A 16,867-nucleotide genomic window follows, 5' to 3' on the forward strand; every position below is an offset into this window, starting at 1 on the left:
ATTGGCAGTTTTCGTCTCAAGTTTTCGGTCGCATTTATCAATTTTATCGCGAAATACACGCTGACTGGGTATAAAAATACTTTGAGCTGAATTTCTTCGAACTGAAGGTACTATCCGAAAAAGCAAAAACGCAAAAGGATTTGGGCCAGGAATCGGATGCAAGGAAAACAACAAATACAATATTGAACAACAAATACAATATTGAAGTAACTCCACGATGATGGTCCTCTAGAGTACAGAGCAGTGTTAAGAAAAACACCTGAATAAGTGGAAACACTGTTTATATTTCATTGGTCCAAAAATACAACGCCAAGATACACTCATGAGGAATGCTATACCTGCAAGAGTGAAATTAAAAAACGACATTGATGTGCCTTTCTTCTGGAATATCGTTCAGATTGTTGTCGATATTTTTTAGAATCCCGAAAGCATCCATGGCTAAGATAATTCCGGAAGTATGTGATGCTAAAGTGATGGCAGTCTAAAAGATGTTTTAAAAGTTTATTTATTTCCCCTTGCCAGCAGCTTCGTGTACCAATTTGTGAAATGAAAGTGATAGTAGGTTTGCAGGTGGAATAAATACGCGTCAGAAATAAAAATAATGAATGAAAATGCACGTTTTTAAATTGAATATGTATTCTGTTTCTTAGAACAGTACTTTTTTTGCAAGTGAGTGAAATGTGAATGAGTGAATTGAATTGAATGAAAATTGTGCCTGATAATGATTCTATATTAGAGATTCTCAAGAAAACTGTCTCAAAAAGAAAGCGTGCCCCGCCTGCGTGCAGAACAAAATAACAATGATTTCGTTTAGAATCTATGAGGGTTTTCTGTTTTTCCAATAATTTTCAAGTCTAGAAATATCTTCGCATATTTTCAAACATCTGAAAAATAGAGACATTTCGTTACACTTGGTATCCCTGATTCGAACGCTAAATTCTGTTTTTGACATTTTGAGGGATGCGAGTGCGAGTAAATTCATAAAACTTTGAAGTAGCTCGCACGCCGGATCACACATGACACTAACTGGCATGATATGGTGTGAGTAGCTGCACTGCAGTAACTGACTAGTCCGTCTAGTATGCTTACTCGCACCGTCTAAACCCGGTATTACGCTTTTTTCTGTGACGCATTTATATCCATAATGTTTTATTTCTAGCCTACTTGTGACATTACACTTTCTCTGAGCGGTTGTTTCTGTAGCAGTTGTTTTCTGGTGTGATTTTTCCGGTCGCGCTCTAGACATTTTTTCTGAGAATTCGTGACTACGATTCCAACAGAATTTTACCATATTTAAATTTTTGTTGCAAGAATAAGTTTGTTCTTCTTAGTTTCATTTGTTCGAGTATAATTGGATGTTGTTTGAACGTTTAAACTAAACTCGTCTGAAGAGCTAAGAAATCAAACGACAATACCTGCATAATTTTTGTTAATCAGCCAGCACATATGCATTCAAAAAAGCAGCTAAACGATCCACTTATCATATGATTAGATTCCATGGTTAAACAACACATCCAATGAATAATGCAACAATTTCGTGCGATTTCTGGGAGTTGTCGATTCGTACGGGTCAGGGCTGTGGCAAATATAGAATTACATTTGTGGCCTGGATCAATGGGAAATCATGTTTAGAATACATATTATGTCCTCTAATAAAGATCAAATAAATTCACGAATTATTAAAAATTAATATTATTTCCAACTGTAAGATTACAGTCTAGACATCAACAATTCGCCTTTTTTGTATTTCACAACATTAATTCAATGATATAGGCATCGTTTTGTTCCACAATCATTTGCCACCTTTCACGCAGCTTGAATAGTTCATTTTTCTAAAACTTGTGTGATTTCGCGTCTGATTCGTTCATGCCTTTAAAAAGAATTTGGAAGGAACTTCAACAAGAGACTATCTGAAGATTAAATTCCAATAAAGTTTGTATGGTTGTGAAAGAGACATGAGATTTGACACTGTTCTGATGGAACATCAGGTGTATGACACGATTATCGCTATCTCACTCTACCTACCGTCACCGCTTATCTCACTATCCCTCTGCTGTAAAAGTTCATCATCGATATCACGATATGTCAGATGGTGGTAAATTGGTAATTCGCGATGAAGTCGACGTCTGGTGGCGACTTCAAGTTAGAGCCATAATTTGGGTCCCAAAATCGTTAGTGTAATCTCTACCAGATTAGAAGACACGGAGCCGGTTTTCAAATTTTAAAATTTGAATGAAAATGTTCACATTATGTTGTTTAATTATTAGAAACACGTATTTCTGACTTTCATTCATCCATATGGTCATACAATTCTAACATTGTTGCTGATTTTTTTCTCTATAATATAAAATTGTCTTCATAAACAATTTTCGTATGAGACTTTTTCCTCACCTGCAAACAAAAATGTTTTTATTTAAACAGAATATTAATTTGATATGGAAAAGCTAATTTTCATTCATATTTTAAATTTTGAAAACGTTCACTCCAACTGAAAATCAGCTGTTCTTTGACGCTCCCCTAAACTAGTAAACGAAGCTCACGGATCGCTGTTTTGAAGAAAACAAATACTTCTGACGTGTGAGATGTTGGCACCAAAAACATGGCGGGTGCCATACGGCTGTGGAACATAATGCATTGGACGATTCTGACGTTTGTCCTGAATAACCGCCTTAAGCCTACTTTGCATAATGGTTAGCATTTGAAGAATCATTGAATGCCCAAAAATATGTAGAAGAACGAGTTCAATTTAAGTTGATCGTGTCTGGAAAAATCATGCAAAGAAGGGTTAAATTCGTCCAGTTACGAGCAGTACTTTTAGGAACTTATCGACTGGTTGTTTCGGAGAAGCTTATATCATATCGAATCTATATATTGTTGTACTTTCTGAAGATTATTGCATGCAATTGGTTGGTGGTGACTAGGCTTGAGGTAGACCATGCGGAAGGTTGAACTCTGTAACAGTTCTTCGAATATTTCGGCTCACAAATGACCTGTGTAATATTGTAAAGCCTCAATGACTGCTGGTTTATCCGTATAGATTAGAGACATTACGTGACCCAGATTATTCAGAGATGTCGAATCTCATGATATAGGCGGCAAATTTGAAGGTCCAAACCAAAGAGAAGGCCCGTTACATTAGTTACACACGTGAGCTGTCAGAAATATAAATTTGAAAAACGAACCTCCAAAAAAATAATCCTCTACGATCAAGAGTGGATTGTCTCCAGTATTCAAAAAATGCTGCCACAAACTGAAATTAATAAAGCGGATATCCGCTTCGAAGTTTTTATTTGTACCCGATGGCCTTCCAAGCCACAATTAATATCAAAACTACAAACACACTGTAAGCATCAGTGATTCCAATCTGATCATAAACCGCCCACAACGGCAATAAATGATGACGATATCATCTTTTCGTACTCGTGTTACGTCAATCATGGTGAAAGAAAAACAAAAGCCCATCATTCTCACACCAAATCGCAAATTTTCGGATGCAAAAAAGCGTCCACTCGGATGATGATCATCATTCAAATGGGCATTCAGATTAATGTCTCCGAATAGGGTTACTGACAAGCAGTAAATGAAAATGAAACTGAGATAAACTGAGTGTTGTAATGGTGTGCCTTTAAATAGGTTCTGGACTGATTTGCATATTGTGGGTATTGTTTTGTGTATTGTTTCATTATGTTCCGTTTGATTCTTACCACTTGAGACCAGACCGAACAGAGAATCGACAATGAACTTTCTGTCTGGCTCGCGACGGTCCCTGTTTAACGATGTAGACCTTTTCTAAAGATTATTTCCTAATTTTGTTAATATCCCTTACTTACTCTTAGTGAAAGTCCATTGACGTCCAGGAACCGGTGCGAACCAGGTGGATGTTTAAATGTTAGTTCCCAGAGGCCAACGTAAGACTCATCGTGTTAATCGAACATCGAGCATAGATGAAATGTAGATTAGGTAAACTTTGGAAGGAATAAAATTTGTTATAAAACCCACGCCATGAGATAAAAAACGAACTCTGCCTAGTGACGTATTGAATTTTCATACTCGCAAGATGCTGCGGAAAAAAAGTTTCTGTTAGGTGGAGAAGTCATATCGTCACTCTACGAAAGCAATCTTCGCTCCAAAAGAGAATGCCATAAAAAAGTGATTATATTGACGATAACCGCCCACGCTCATAAGCACTTGCTCGCAACATCTCAAAGACGCGACGGGGATAACAGATGAAAGCTTGTCGCCTCTTCCTTTTGATGACAGAAAATCTGTTTTCCATTACACTCACCCCCACCACCTCTTGCAGGAAGGAAATTGCGAATCTCTGTCGAGCTACACCGGCCGTTACAACGCAGCCAGCATCGATTTGAATCGTGATTTCCCGGACCGCTTCGACGATGATCGAGCGAGACATTTGCGCAGGAACCGGCAGCAGCCCGAAACGGTGGCCGTCATGAACTGGGTCCTCACCAATCCGTTCGTGCTGTCGGCCAATCTGCACGGGGGAGCAGTGGTGGCTAGCTACCCGTACGATAATTCCATGTAAGTGCAAACGCTGCGATGAGCGTCGCAGTCCATCAAATTATTCGAGTCTTCATTTCAGCAATCATCACGAATGTTGCGAGGACAGTCCGACACCGGATAACCATTTCTTCAAGTATGCCTCGCTAGTGTACGCCCAGAATCACCCGGTGATGAAGAACGGACACGATTGTAACGAAACATTCCAGGATGGCATTACCAACGGGGCATACTGGTATGAGCTGAACGGAGGAATGCAAGATTTCAACTACGTTTTCAGCAATTGCTTCGAGATCACACTTGAGTTGAGCTGTTGCAAGTATCCCAAAGCAAGCGAGTTACCGCTCGAATGGCAGAAAAACAAGCGTTCGTTAATCGAGTACATGAAGCTGGCCAACTCTGGCGTGAGGGTATGTTCTATCGCTTAGTGTTTTCAAGGAGCTAGAAAGTGATTTGAGTCTTATCTTGTAGGGTCTGGTAACGGACAGCAACGGATATCCGATCAAAGATGCCGACGTAATTGTTGATGGAATCAACCAGAACATTCGGACTACGGAACGGGGCGAATACTGGCGTTTGTTGGTGCCCGGCAACTACAAGATCCGCGTTGAGGCCGTTGGGTGAGTTGAACATTTGTCGTTACTCTTTTTCCCCGGATATCGAACCTTGGAATTGTTTTCTTTTTATATTTCCAGATTTTACCCAAGTCAAGAGGTCCCAATCACCATCGCCGCCGAACAGCCGCTACGTGTCAATTTTAGTCTCAAATCGTACGAAGCCGACGAAGGTAAATAAGCTAGCCACCAGTAGAGAGCAAGTGGGTTTGGAAGATCTATTCTGAGTTCTGAGTTCTTGCAAGTTCTAACATTTGTCCCGCCCGTCCAGACAGACAGTGTTTTCAAATTCTAACAATCTCTGCTTGAATCGGACAATTCTGTGAAGCGTCTGATCAAAACCCGAACCCCCCCGGGGTATTTCACATCATATATGGTGTAGGAAAGCTTAAACACAGAACATGCACATCAGTTTCAATTACTCCTCGCTGGTAGTGTTGTTGGGAATGGTGGTTTTCTAGCTTTAATTATCTGAATCTATCTAATCTAGTCAATCAAGATTTCATTTTACGAATATCTTTTATTTGATTGGTGCTTCTGCATTTACTTTCTTCCGGAAGGGAATCCATTCACATACAACCTACAAATTGGTTTACACACGGACATTTCAGTACATGACAAGCACACAGAAATAGTAACAAAAGAGTATCCACAGTCGTCATTGTCAATCTATCGCTTCATGCTATTGTGTTGTAGACAAAATTTATATAAAAATATGATTTTCCCTCAAAAACTACAGGAAGTTTTCGTGATTTTTGTTCAATTTCCGAATGATTTTTTTTCTTGGTAGAAAATTAATTTTAATTAAGTAAATATTGGCCATTATTATCTATTATATTTCGCCACTCATCCGGTTATTTTATAATTCCACCCGTGTGGAACTTCTGTGGTTTTTCAGCGATTTTCAGCTGTTCTCATTTATGTCGACCAATGTTTTTCTATTAAGAGAGATCTGAAGAGATCGAAGAGAATGGTAGTCAGGCGATGCAAGGTGTGGACTATATGGTGGATACATCCACATTTCCCAACCAAACTCCTTCAATTTTTGGCGTCTCATAAAAGATGCGTGGTCTCGCGTTGTCATGATTGATTGATTGGCTTTGATTTGATATGTCAATCATCTGAATCGGTCCAATAGTTTTAAAGTTCAAAAAACTATGGAAGGGTTATACCTATGATATAACCGCAAGGTTGACGTAGGACTGCAGTTGGCTTAGTAATCATTTATTGACCTCGGATGTTCCTCATTGGGTACGACATCGCCGGTACGCAGAGCTATCTTTACACATGTATGTATTGATTAAACTAGTGAATGAATGAAATAATTTACGAATTCAATTGCAAACAAACCCCAATTTAGGCCAATTCATGCATTAAGGTAATGGTTATCGCAGCAAATAGTTATCAACATTTGGCCTAATCATCAAACGGTATGCGAAGAAGTTCAGTGAGCTGGCGTAATGAAGGGATATGCAGTCTTGAATAACCGAGCCAACGTGTTGCATTTGTACCCGCTTTTGTGGACCGTGTTAGCAAAACGAATTCCGGAGTGTGAAAATGCATGGGGGTATAAAAGTACTGCCGAGAGCTGCAGTGCCGATTTTCCCAACTTCTTGGTTTCGGTATCTGTGTTGGAAAAACGCATTCCTGTTTACAAAAAAGCAAGCGAGTACAAAAGTACCCACAACTTGCATCTATTTTGCAATTCCGATTTCCGCAAGCTCCATGGTTTTGAAATCTGTGTTAGCGAAACATTCCGATTTGCAAAAGCGCAAACGAATACAAAAGTACCCGCTGCATGTATCTATTTTGCAGTGCAGATTTCCCCAAGCTCCATGATTTTGAAGTCTGTGTTAGGGAAACATTCCGATTTGCAGAAACGTACATAACTGAGTGGATTTCCGAGCGACACTCGCTTTTATACCGATTGGTGTGATTACAATAGCCTGTTTTGAAAGCTATTGAAACAAGTTTTTGGATCAAAAAGTAACAAGCATAGAACGCGTCGACATTTTATCTTTCGAATGAGGTATTTATCATACCATTTCGTTCAGTTGTTTAGGAGCTATTAACGCTCAAAATCTCGTTCTCCGGCGTAACGCTTTAGTTTTCGAAACTTTGAAATTACACCCCAGTATAGAAATGAAAGTCCTACGTCCTACGTCAAAAAGGAGCAAAATTGATCGTTCGGATCACTCAAAAATTTAAATGGGCACTACCAATTTTAACGAAAATCTGAAAAACTCTATTTGGGGCGGCATGTGTCTATTTAAATAAAAATGGAAGGTCAAATGTGTTGGCAAAAGCAAAACGAGCAAAAATTCGAGGATTTTCGTCTTTATTTTGTTGTATTCGTCTCTTTCCTTAGATCAATATACTGCCGTTCTACGCATAGTTATCCCATGTTCCAAAATCAGCAACTAAGAAAAACGCAATCAATGGCTTTGCACTCTGTTAGTATGTGGGAGATGGATAGGGCTAAACCGCAGGCGATGCAGCTGGGGGGATCTTGTTATCGAAAATGCAATAGCGATGCAGTTGGGGGATCTTGATATCGAAAAGTGATTTGACGAAATTTTCAGGAGTGGAGGGCGATGTACATGTAAAATAGTCGAACACTTCATTTTGGTAATCATGCCAATCGGCCCGGTCATAATTCCATCTAAGACGGCATGTGTTGACTGGAGTTGCTCGGTTCAGAGAGATGGTAATGGGGAAGTGATCACTACAGCTATCCAGGACCTCCCAGAACAACTGGGAAGAATGGTTATGTGAGTATATGGGCAGATCAATAGCAGACGATTTACCAGAAGAAAAACCAAATTTAGTATGATCACCATTATTAAGTAAAATGAGATCATTCTCGTCGATGAAGGTTATTGCAATTGGATTGAGCTGATTAAAATTTGTAGTTTGTAGTCTTCTTCTTAGATTCAGTATATTTCATTGTATAGCCAGAGTTTGAAAATGAGACTGGTTATGGTAGGCTGTGTTATTTCTTGGTGTTGCTTTTTTGGTTATTTTTTCTCGAATATAAGTTTTCTGCCCTTTCAAAAGATCATTGCAAAAAGCAAAATATATGATATTTTTAGCATGGCTGCAACTCGATAGGATTGCTTCACGAGTGCGATTTCAAATGTCGCGTGGAATAATTATGTGCATCAAGTAACAATTTGATGGATCATAGAATGTTACTAATCCAATATCATTATGAATACATAACCCACAAAACAGAATACTTGTTGTAACTGACCGCATGGATGTTCTTTGCCACATGGCAGTATTTGTTTTTTTTTTTGCGCATACGCCGGTTCAAATGCTTTCTATACTATAACGATCGAACGATCCATTTCCAGCAACATTTACGTGGCCCTCGCCCTATCGACATTGGACGAAGCCGACCAGTGTATCCCAGACGATCAACTACAACGATCGATTGTCCTTCCCGTATACCAATATAAGATTTAGCTTGCCTTATCAGTACTACTCGCAAACGCCCCAAAGCTATAATGAACAACCGCAGAGACCTATATACTATCACAACAACCATCACAATCCCACGCCACAATACTATTATCAGGAAGAGAACAAAAGACGAACAAATTACTATTCTTGATAGGAGATAACATTATTTTAGCTGTTCACGTGGAAGCATTTTAAGAGCACAACTTTACTAACACTAGTTACAAAAAAACAGCATTTTATCGCCTTCGCCATAAACATGTTCTCATCATCTACAAACACGCACTTTAATATACACACATTTACATCTTAAGAGGAGGTATCTATTATTCGGGAGCCTGTCAGCCCTTAGCTGTTCAATATAGAGGGATAATATTGCACTGTACCATACAAACCAGAATAACATGATGTTGTAACCAACCACAAGCACTACGTTAAAGGATCCGAACAAATTTTCAACCCCTGGCTAATATTGACCTGTTGTTGAAAGTACACCAAACTGTTGTAATTCTTCTTAGTCTACTCCGAACAAATCTCATAAAAAGGGTGATGTTTTGCTAAAAGCAACCATACAAATCCGAAGGCACACTTTACTTTTTCAAGCAAACAAAAATATTATATTGTACAAAAATATGGAATCTATATACATATGAATAAAGCAATTTCGGAATCAAGCTCTCAAAATTGGTCTTTTATTGATTTTTGTTTCTTTGCTGTTTTCCGGAGGAATGTAAAAAATGGGAACGGTTTGACTATTTGGTGAAAGTGAAAATGTGTGTATGATGTGGTGGCGCTTTCAGGATACTCGACTAGAGGTTCGTTTGTGGTGTTTTTGATTGTCGCTTACTTTCTCCAATTTTTCTGTCCTGAACTGTGCCACCGTACGAATATGATGGGTTACGGAGCATCTATTGTACATACTAACACCTAGATTATAACAATTTTTGTTTCCTAGAGACGCACACATTCCTCGTTGTAGCACAATCTTACCAATAGTTTCAGACAAAACCAGACATCCACGCGTAGTGCGGCAACTACCAGATCAATACGGATTCGTCATAGCTCCCAAGTTCGAGCATCACAACTTCACGGCTATGGAATCGTGAGTATTTTAATTCTATCGAAAGATCAATCGCAACGCTATCATCGGTGTTTCGTTCAAATTGCAGCATCATCCACGATCTGGCAGACAATTACCCTTCCATCACTCGACTCTATTCGATCGGCAAAAGCGTCCAACAGCGTGATCTTTGGGTGATGGAGATAACTCGTAATCCAGGTCAGCACATCCCGGGCAAACCGGAAGTTAAGTACATTGCCAACATGCACGGTAACGAAGTCGTTGGTCGCGAGCTTCTGCTGCTGTTTGCGAAACTCCTGTGCGAAAACTACAATCGCACCGAGCGGATAACCAAACTAGTGAACAACACCCGGTTGCATCTGCTCTTCAGTATGAATCCCGATGGATACGAAATCTCCGAGATCGAAGATCGAGATAACTTGAAGGGGCGAGCCAACGCGAACAACGTTGACCTGAATCGCAACTTTCCGGATCAGTTCGGAATGAACAAGTACAACATGAAGCAGGAACCGGAAACCCGAGCCGTTATGAACTGGTCTCTGTCGATTCCGTTTGTGCTGTCCGCGAATATACACGGGGGCGCCCTGGTAGCTAACTATCCGTTCGATGATTCGCCCAAAGATTTCGCGTATCTCAACGATTATGTCAACCCACGGACCGTGAATAACCCGACGGAGGAGAACGAGATGTTCCAGTATTTGGCTCATACCTACGCAGATGTGAGTATTATGGAATGTTAGAGATTACTTCATTTCAATTCAAAATACTCGAGGTGGGTTATATCTGTGAGATAACCGTAAGGTTGAAATAGGATTGCCGTTGGCTTAGTAATCATTTCTTTGAAGTTGCATTTGATTCAGATGCAATTTCAAACAAATTAATACACAATGAATGAATGGATATTTCGGGAATTTGCTAAACGTGTTTCTTGTAAGTGTGTGAGTTGATGAGTATGAGTAATTGATACAGGAGAGAACAAAAAATTCGACATTTTTTAACTGACTGATAGTCCTGGAAAGGATCGATGATTAGCTTCGAAGAAGCAACTGAAAATGGTTGATACAATATTAATTCTTGTTCTCGAGAGAATAAAACACGAGATATATGTTCTTGTTGTATCTCTTCTTCAAAAGATTTATTGCCATCACACACGATTTCATGTTTGTTCAACGACCATCATTATGTATCTTCGTCAACATATACAATAAACAACCCTTACGTTCGATTCGGTACGCAAACTCTCTGTGCCTAACGGTATGAAAAGCAACGATGTACTGAACATTCAACATTGGTACCGTTGCTTTTATCAAACAATGCGGTCTCTTTGGTATGGTGGAATATTCTCTAATTTAAACATTTCGTATTCTCTGTTATCGAATCCACTGTAAACGGCATGATTTGTACGCAATCTATGTCGAATTATCATCGATAGTTTATTTTTCGAGGCTCAGATCAGATCGACAGTAGAATAGAAACGGGAAATAGTGCTTTGGTGAACGAGCGAGAACATTCTACACTAGCTTCACAATTATAACTAAATGGATTTTCAGTTCAGTTCTTGTTTTTTAAGTTACTTCATCTCTAAAGTCATTCGTCCCTTAAATAGATTTCCGAGCGGGCACCCGCTTATATAGAGATTTGTGTCTTTTCAACCAAGGATGGTTCCAATCGTATCAACGAGCGCTCGTTCTTCTTCTTCTTGAATGGCGTTAACGTTCCCTGTGGAGATTTCTTAAGCCAAATAACACGCCTTGAATGTATTCCGAGGGGCAAGCTCTTGAATACGCGTGACCACAGTGCAAGTCGAAGGAAATTTCTTTGACGAAAAATCCTCCGGCCAGAACGGGAATCGAACCCGACGCTAACCACTCGGCCACGGGTGCACTACAGCGCTCGTTACATTCTTTTATTTGATTCATTCAACGCACACAATAATATGTCTTAAATCACTCATGAAACAGAAAACTGACGTGTCAACGAAAACACTGAATGAACACAGCGTGAGAGTCATCGTTTGGTATCTGTGAGCGTGTTCATCGATGCTCGCTTGTGTCATTTTATGATCCGTTCGTTAGTTTCTGCCGTTGCTTTACTTTCGTTTCCTGGTCCGATTGGGTGCTTAGCCTCGGAGATTTGGATCGAATCGGTTTGCGATAGAATGGTGTCGCTCTCAGAAAAGAATTGAATTGCTAGGCAAAAATGCGATGCGATGAAAATATAACTTTTTGATGTGCTAATGCTCGCAGGTGCGCACCTAACAGTTTTAGTCTAGTAACTTTTAAAAGGAAAGCCAATAGGGTTCAGGAAAAAAGGAAAGCCAATCGGGTTACTAAATAGTAACTATATATAACCTTCGAAACGCAATCTATAAATACTTCGAGTTTTGCTTGTCCAATATTTATTATAATACAAATTGTCAAATGCGGTCTTTTGTCCAACAGTGGTGGCACAACTTCGTAGCCTATGGGGCGAAAGATCGCACTTATTGAAATAAAATTTTGAGATAACTTGTATTAAAAATCAATGATTTATCATAAGTAGCGTGTGAAATAATCATTAGTAGCGTGTGTAGGCACCATCTAAGAGGGGATGGGTAGTTGATTACTTGCTGGCTAGACTGATTTGTTGTAAATTTCGGAAAGACATACGATACATCCACATGAAGCTAGATCTCGTCCCTCTAGTTTTTTAACCTGGTTGTATCCACGCTGGACTTTGATGGCTTTCACAAAAACACCAAATCTTTGAAGAAATCGTTTTATCCAATGGTCTGCAATGGATGATCAGTTTCTCTTTATCTTCACTCCGGATGATCGAATTTTCCGGATAATCGAATCATTGCCTTGTTACGGCTCATGAACCAAAATATTATTCAAATGATCAAGTCCAAATACAAGCAAAAGCTTGGCATCCAGGAGCCAAGGAGAGTTCGATGAGATGATTAAGCGAATCAACATTAGGGATGCTATGTTTAGCGCCCGAAATCTTCGAAGGTGAAAAATGAAGACCGACTCTACTCTCAGTAGCTTCGCTTCGACTAGAACTGCTTCGGCAGTCGCCCACAACAAAAATTGACTTGGATTGAAATTGAATTGACTAGCGTTCACTAGCGAGGATGACTGGTGAACTCACTAGCGAAGATGACTGGTGAACTAGTCCAGTCAGTGGTTATTTTAACTGACTCCACTAATGAATACAAATCTGCCTCTTCATTCAACTGACTTCAATTCACACTTCCATTTCTCCCTGGCACTAATTTTATACCTGCGTACGCAATGTTATTTTTACGTCCATATAAAGAGGAACGAAAACATGATTTCTGATGCGAAAAAGAAGTTATCCCATCAATGGACGGTTTATTGTCTACCCATCGTGAACTCAAACCAACGAACTTAGACATTTATCAAGTACGCTATAAAAGTCCTCGCGTTAGTATTAGTTAAAGCATAATTCATCTTAAATCTGGACGCACTGTAGATTATACCATAGCGCTCCTAGTGGTCGGATCTAGAATGTTTGACAGCACTTTGTTTTGGAATGTTTCCTCTATCAGTGCTAAAAATTTCATTACGATTCGTTTTGTTTCAAAAAAGTTACACGTGGTGGAAGCGGCGAAACGAAAATTAATTTTGGACACCCACGTCAAAAACCCGACGTGGTCAGGTTCAAAAATCGCGAAATCGTTGAAAATGGCCAAATCGACCGTGTGCAGCGTTCTCAAATGTTTCCGTGAGATGCATACTACTACAGATTTGGCAAGCTGCCACTACAGCAAAGAGGTACTACAGTGGTACCGAGACAACGGGGTGGATTTTGTCGAAAAGGACATCAACCCACCCAGCTGCCCTCAATTTCACCGTATCGAAAAGTATTGGGCAACTGTCAAGCAGAAGATGAAGAAGAATGGAAGGACGGCTCGGGATGCAACAGAGATGAAGAGATGGTGGAACAAAATGGCCGCTGAGGTCAGCGAACAGGGTGTCCAAACTATGATGAGTGGTATTCGCCGAAAAGTTCGAGATTTCATCAAAACAACATCGGAATTTTTGTTGTTGTTATTTTTCCTTTAAAGTCCTACATTTTGAGTACATAACATTTTTATTTCGTTCACATAGCTCCAAGATAGACCCGTTTTAATGCGTTCAGATTTAAGATGAACTATGCTTTAGTATTAGGCGTGTAAGATAGCGCAGACACACTGCACGCTATTTTATACGTTTGAGTAATTTTCGTGTACGATAAAAAAAATGTAGCTTACCTGTAGCGTATGTCAAACCACGTTGAACTCAAACATCGATGCATGCCCACGTACATGGGAGAGAGAAAGAGAGGAACAAATTCGTTTTGTGGGAAGTCACTTCAGAATGCAATGAGGACAATTTAACTGGGAAGAATGAAATGATATAGTCGAGTCGGTAGCAGGGTTACCATATCTACAGAATAATCTGTATTTATACAGATTTTCAGACTTTTTGAAACCAAGAATCTGTAGATGCAGATTACAGATTTATTTGGTTTGCATACAGATTTACAGATTTTTTAAAATAACGATCCAATATGGCCAACTCATCAATTTTATTCATATAGCATCCGAATCAATCTGAATGACAGTCATGTTGGCATTCATATGTAGCGTGTAGTACTTCTTTCTCATGTTCAATCTAAGGCGAAAAGATGCAAAATTCTGCCTCATCGGCTAGCTTTACAACAGATAAATAACACTACTAAAGCACAGTGAATGAGAATTAGTATGAGAATTAGATATGGCTTTTATCTCTCTTTTTGACCATACAGAACAATGCTTTTTACATCTACACAGCGCCGCAATACATGGAGTTTCCCATTAACCCTTTCGTCGCCCCGTCAACCAGATATGGGTGACACTTTCGTATATTTAAACGGAATTAGATAGAATAGGCACCTAAATGTAACTATAAGATATGTAGAAAAATATTAAAATCATAACAATATTATTATAATGTTTATACTATACTTTTTATTATTTTATAGTATGGATGGTTTGTACTGCAGTTTTTCGCGAAAACCATATAATATGAATTTGGCATGTGTTATTGTAGTTAATTTGTCTTCAAATTTAAAAAAATATTGTTAGATCATGTGAAAGTTGTCTGCAAACTAAGTTTGAGCTTCATTTAATCATTTATCCGCAAATTGGGCGCAGCAAGAACGTGTTGATCCTTCCCTCAAGCATGGATGAAAACTTTTATCGTTATCTATTATTCATAGTAGCACCGTCTTGGTTCGTGAATAGGTTCGAAGACATAAATATTCGTTTAGAAAAACTGTGATATCATAAATTGTTGCATAAATTGTAATATCAGTATATTCCTTGCTGTGGTGGCTGAGAGCAGACCAACGACCGCTTTTCATACAGATTTTTTGAAAAAAAACACAGATAAAAAGATTTTTTGAGAGCGAAAACACAGATTGTATTATGGCAACCCTGGTCGGTAGAGGGAGATAGCGACTAAACGCCCGACTGTTTAGTCGTTTTGGCGGAGAAACTGCATGAAGAAGCCGAAAGTCATTACTAACTGACTATCCTCAGTTGACTATGAATATGCAGAGCCTTGGGCTCGACAGCCAATTGTTCTCTTCGTCTGTCCAAATTTTATTCACATTTGCTTTATCGATGATAATAACTTTTAATCTTCGAACATCATTCTCGCCCCGTATTCAATGATAAAAGCTGGTCTCATTTGGGCTCAATTTTTATACACATAGTGTTGATAAGTTCGGTTGTCATATTGGTTGAACCATAAAATATTTCTTTCAAATTTATAATATTTATTCTCGAAAGCACACTCTCGAAAAAAAAATTTCATAACGCTCTTAACTTACTGACTTTTGCGATGGGCGGACATGTTGCAAGATTGCCGTACAGCAGTCCCGCAATGAAGGTGTTCGGTTGGGACGAGATGAGGAGGAGCCCAGCGAGCGAGGAAAGTGGTTAGACCAGGCGAAGCCTGACATGGGAAGAATTGGTGACGGCAGAGTTTGGAGAACTACAGGCATGGATCGGGTGTATTGAGGAAGCATCTCATCTTTCAATGGGATGTAGTATCTTGTAAATAAATAAATAACTTATTAAAAAATTCTAGGGAAATACAAAGTATCCAAACAAGATCTCTGATTTCTTGCGTCATTTTTGTTAGTAGTACCTAGTTGAGATTTCTATGCCGGATAACACGCCTTGAATGTATTCTGGAGTGTCAAACTCTAGAGAATACACGTGATCACAGTGCAAGTCGGAAGAAATTTCTTTGACGGAAAATGCCCCGGCCAGAACGGGAATCGAACCCGAACCTCCGGCATGATGATGTGGGACGCTAACCACTCGGCCACGGGAGCTCCATCAATACTCATTATAATTTCTAATCCTATCATGTTATACGTAGAGACCTGAATCAATTTCGTTGATTGCTTTCGTATCTCATAAATGAATTAGATTGAATATAGGTAATACATATTTCTCGGACCTCCATTTCGATATCCATTTTGATTAGATTCAATATTTTGTTGAGACTGTTAAATCCGGTTTTTAAGGATCAAAAGAAAAACCAACTGCTTGCTTTGAGCACCAGAATAAGAAGGGCTTATTCTTTATTTTTCGATTCGTCTAGACATTTGTCTGCTATTTTTCTGACATTTACCAAACATGTGTTGGTGGCCGTTAAACGCCGTTAAACATGTTGAGTACAAACCACTCATTGCAATAGTAAATTTATACACATTAATTACGAACACTTATGATTTCTAACTAAGAACATGGCAGGTTCGGATTAAAATTAGTTCATCTGTTATATGTTTCTTTAAGCTACCTGCGCAACCAAAAGATGTAAGCTTTGTAAAATCACAACTCAAAAAAAAGCAATAGGCTGTTCTTTCCCAAACCAATTTCTTTTCTGCCACCGGTCTTAATGGAGCCAACATATCAAAGAAAACAGCTTCAAAGAATGGAAGGGGAGTATTATTTGCACTGGGTATTTCCGATGAGGAATCGATTCTTCCTTTGATAATTAATAAATCTTTTCCGGCTAAACGATGGTTATGACAATCACTTTATTCGAAAGATAAAATGTCCAAGTGTTATATGATTGTTACTTATTAACTTTAAAAACTTGTTTGAATAGCTCAAAAATTGCTTTGAAAGCAAACTATTGAGGTCATA

The 16,867-nt window shown here is 39.0% G+C and overlaps 1 protein-coding gene across 1 annotated transcript in view; it reads left to right on the top strand.

Moving 5' to 3' along the window:
* The window catches only part of LOC129776144 (carboxypeptidase D), a 69,379-nt gene that overhangs the window by 33,155 nt on the left and 19,357 nt on the right, over positions 1-16,867 (top strand). The window contains exons 2-7 of the mRNA XM_055781581.1: positions 4,304-4,539; positions 4,601-4,928; positions 4,990-5,138; positions 5,214-5,305; positions 9,591-9,696; positions 9,764-10,394. Of these exons, the coding sequence (XP_055637556.1) occupies positions 4,304-4,539; positions 4,601-4,928; positions 4,990-5,138; positions 5,214-5,305; positions 9,591-9,696; positions 9,764-10,394 (1,542 nt within the window). The remainder of the gene's footprint in view (positions 1-4,303; positions 4,540-4,600; positions 4,929-4,989; positions 5,139-5,213; positions 5,306-9,590; positions 9,697-9,763; positions 10,395-16,867) is intronic.

Source organism: Toxorhynchites rutilus, chromosome 3, assembly GCF_029784135.1.
Source record: "Toxorhynchites rutilus septentrionalis strain SRP chromosome 3, ASM2978413v1, whole genome shotgun sequence".
NCBI lineage: Eukaryota > Metazoa > Arthropoda > Insecta > Diptera > Culicidae > Toxorhynchites > Toxorhynchites rutilus.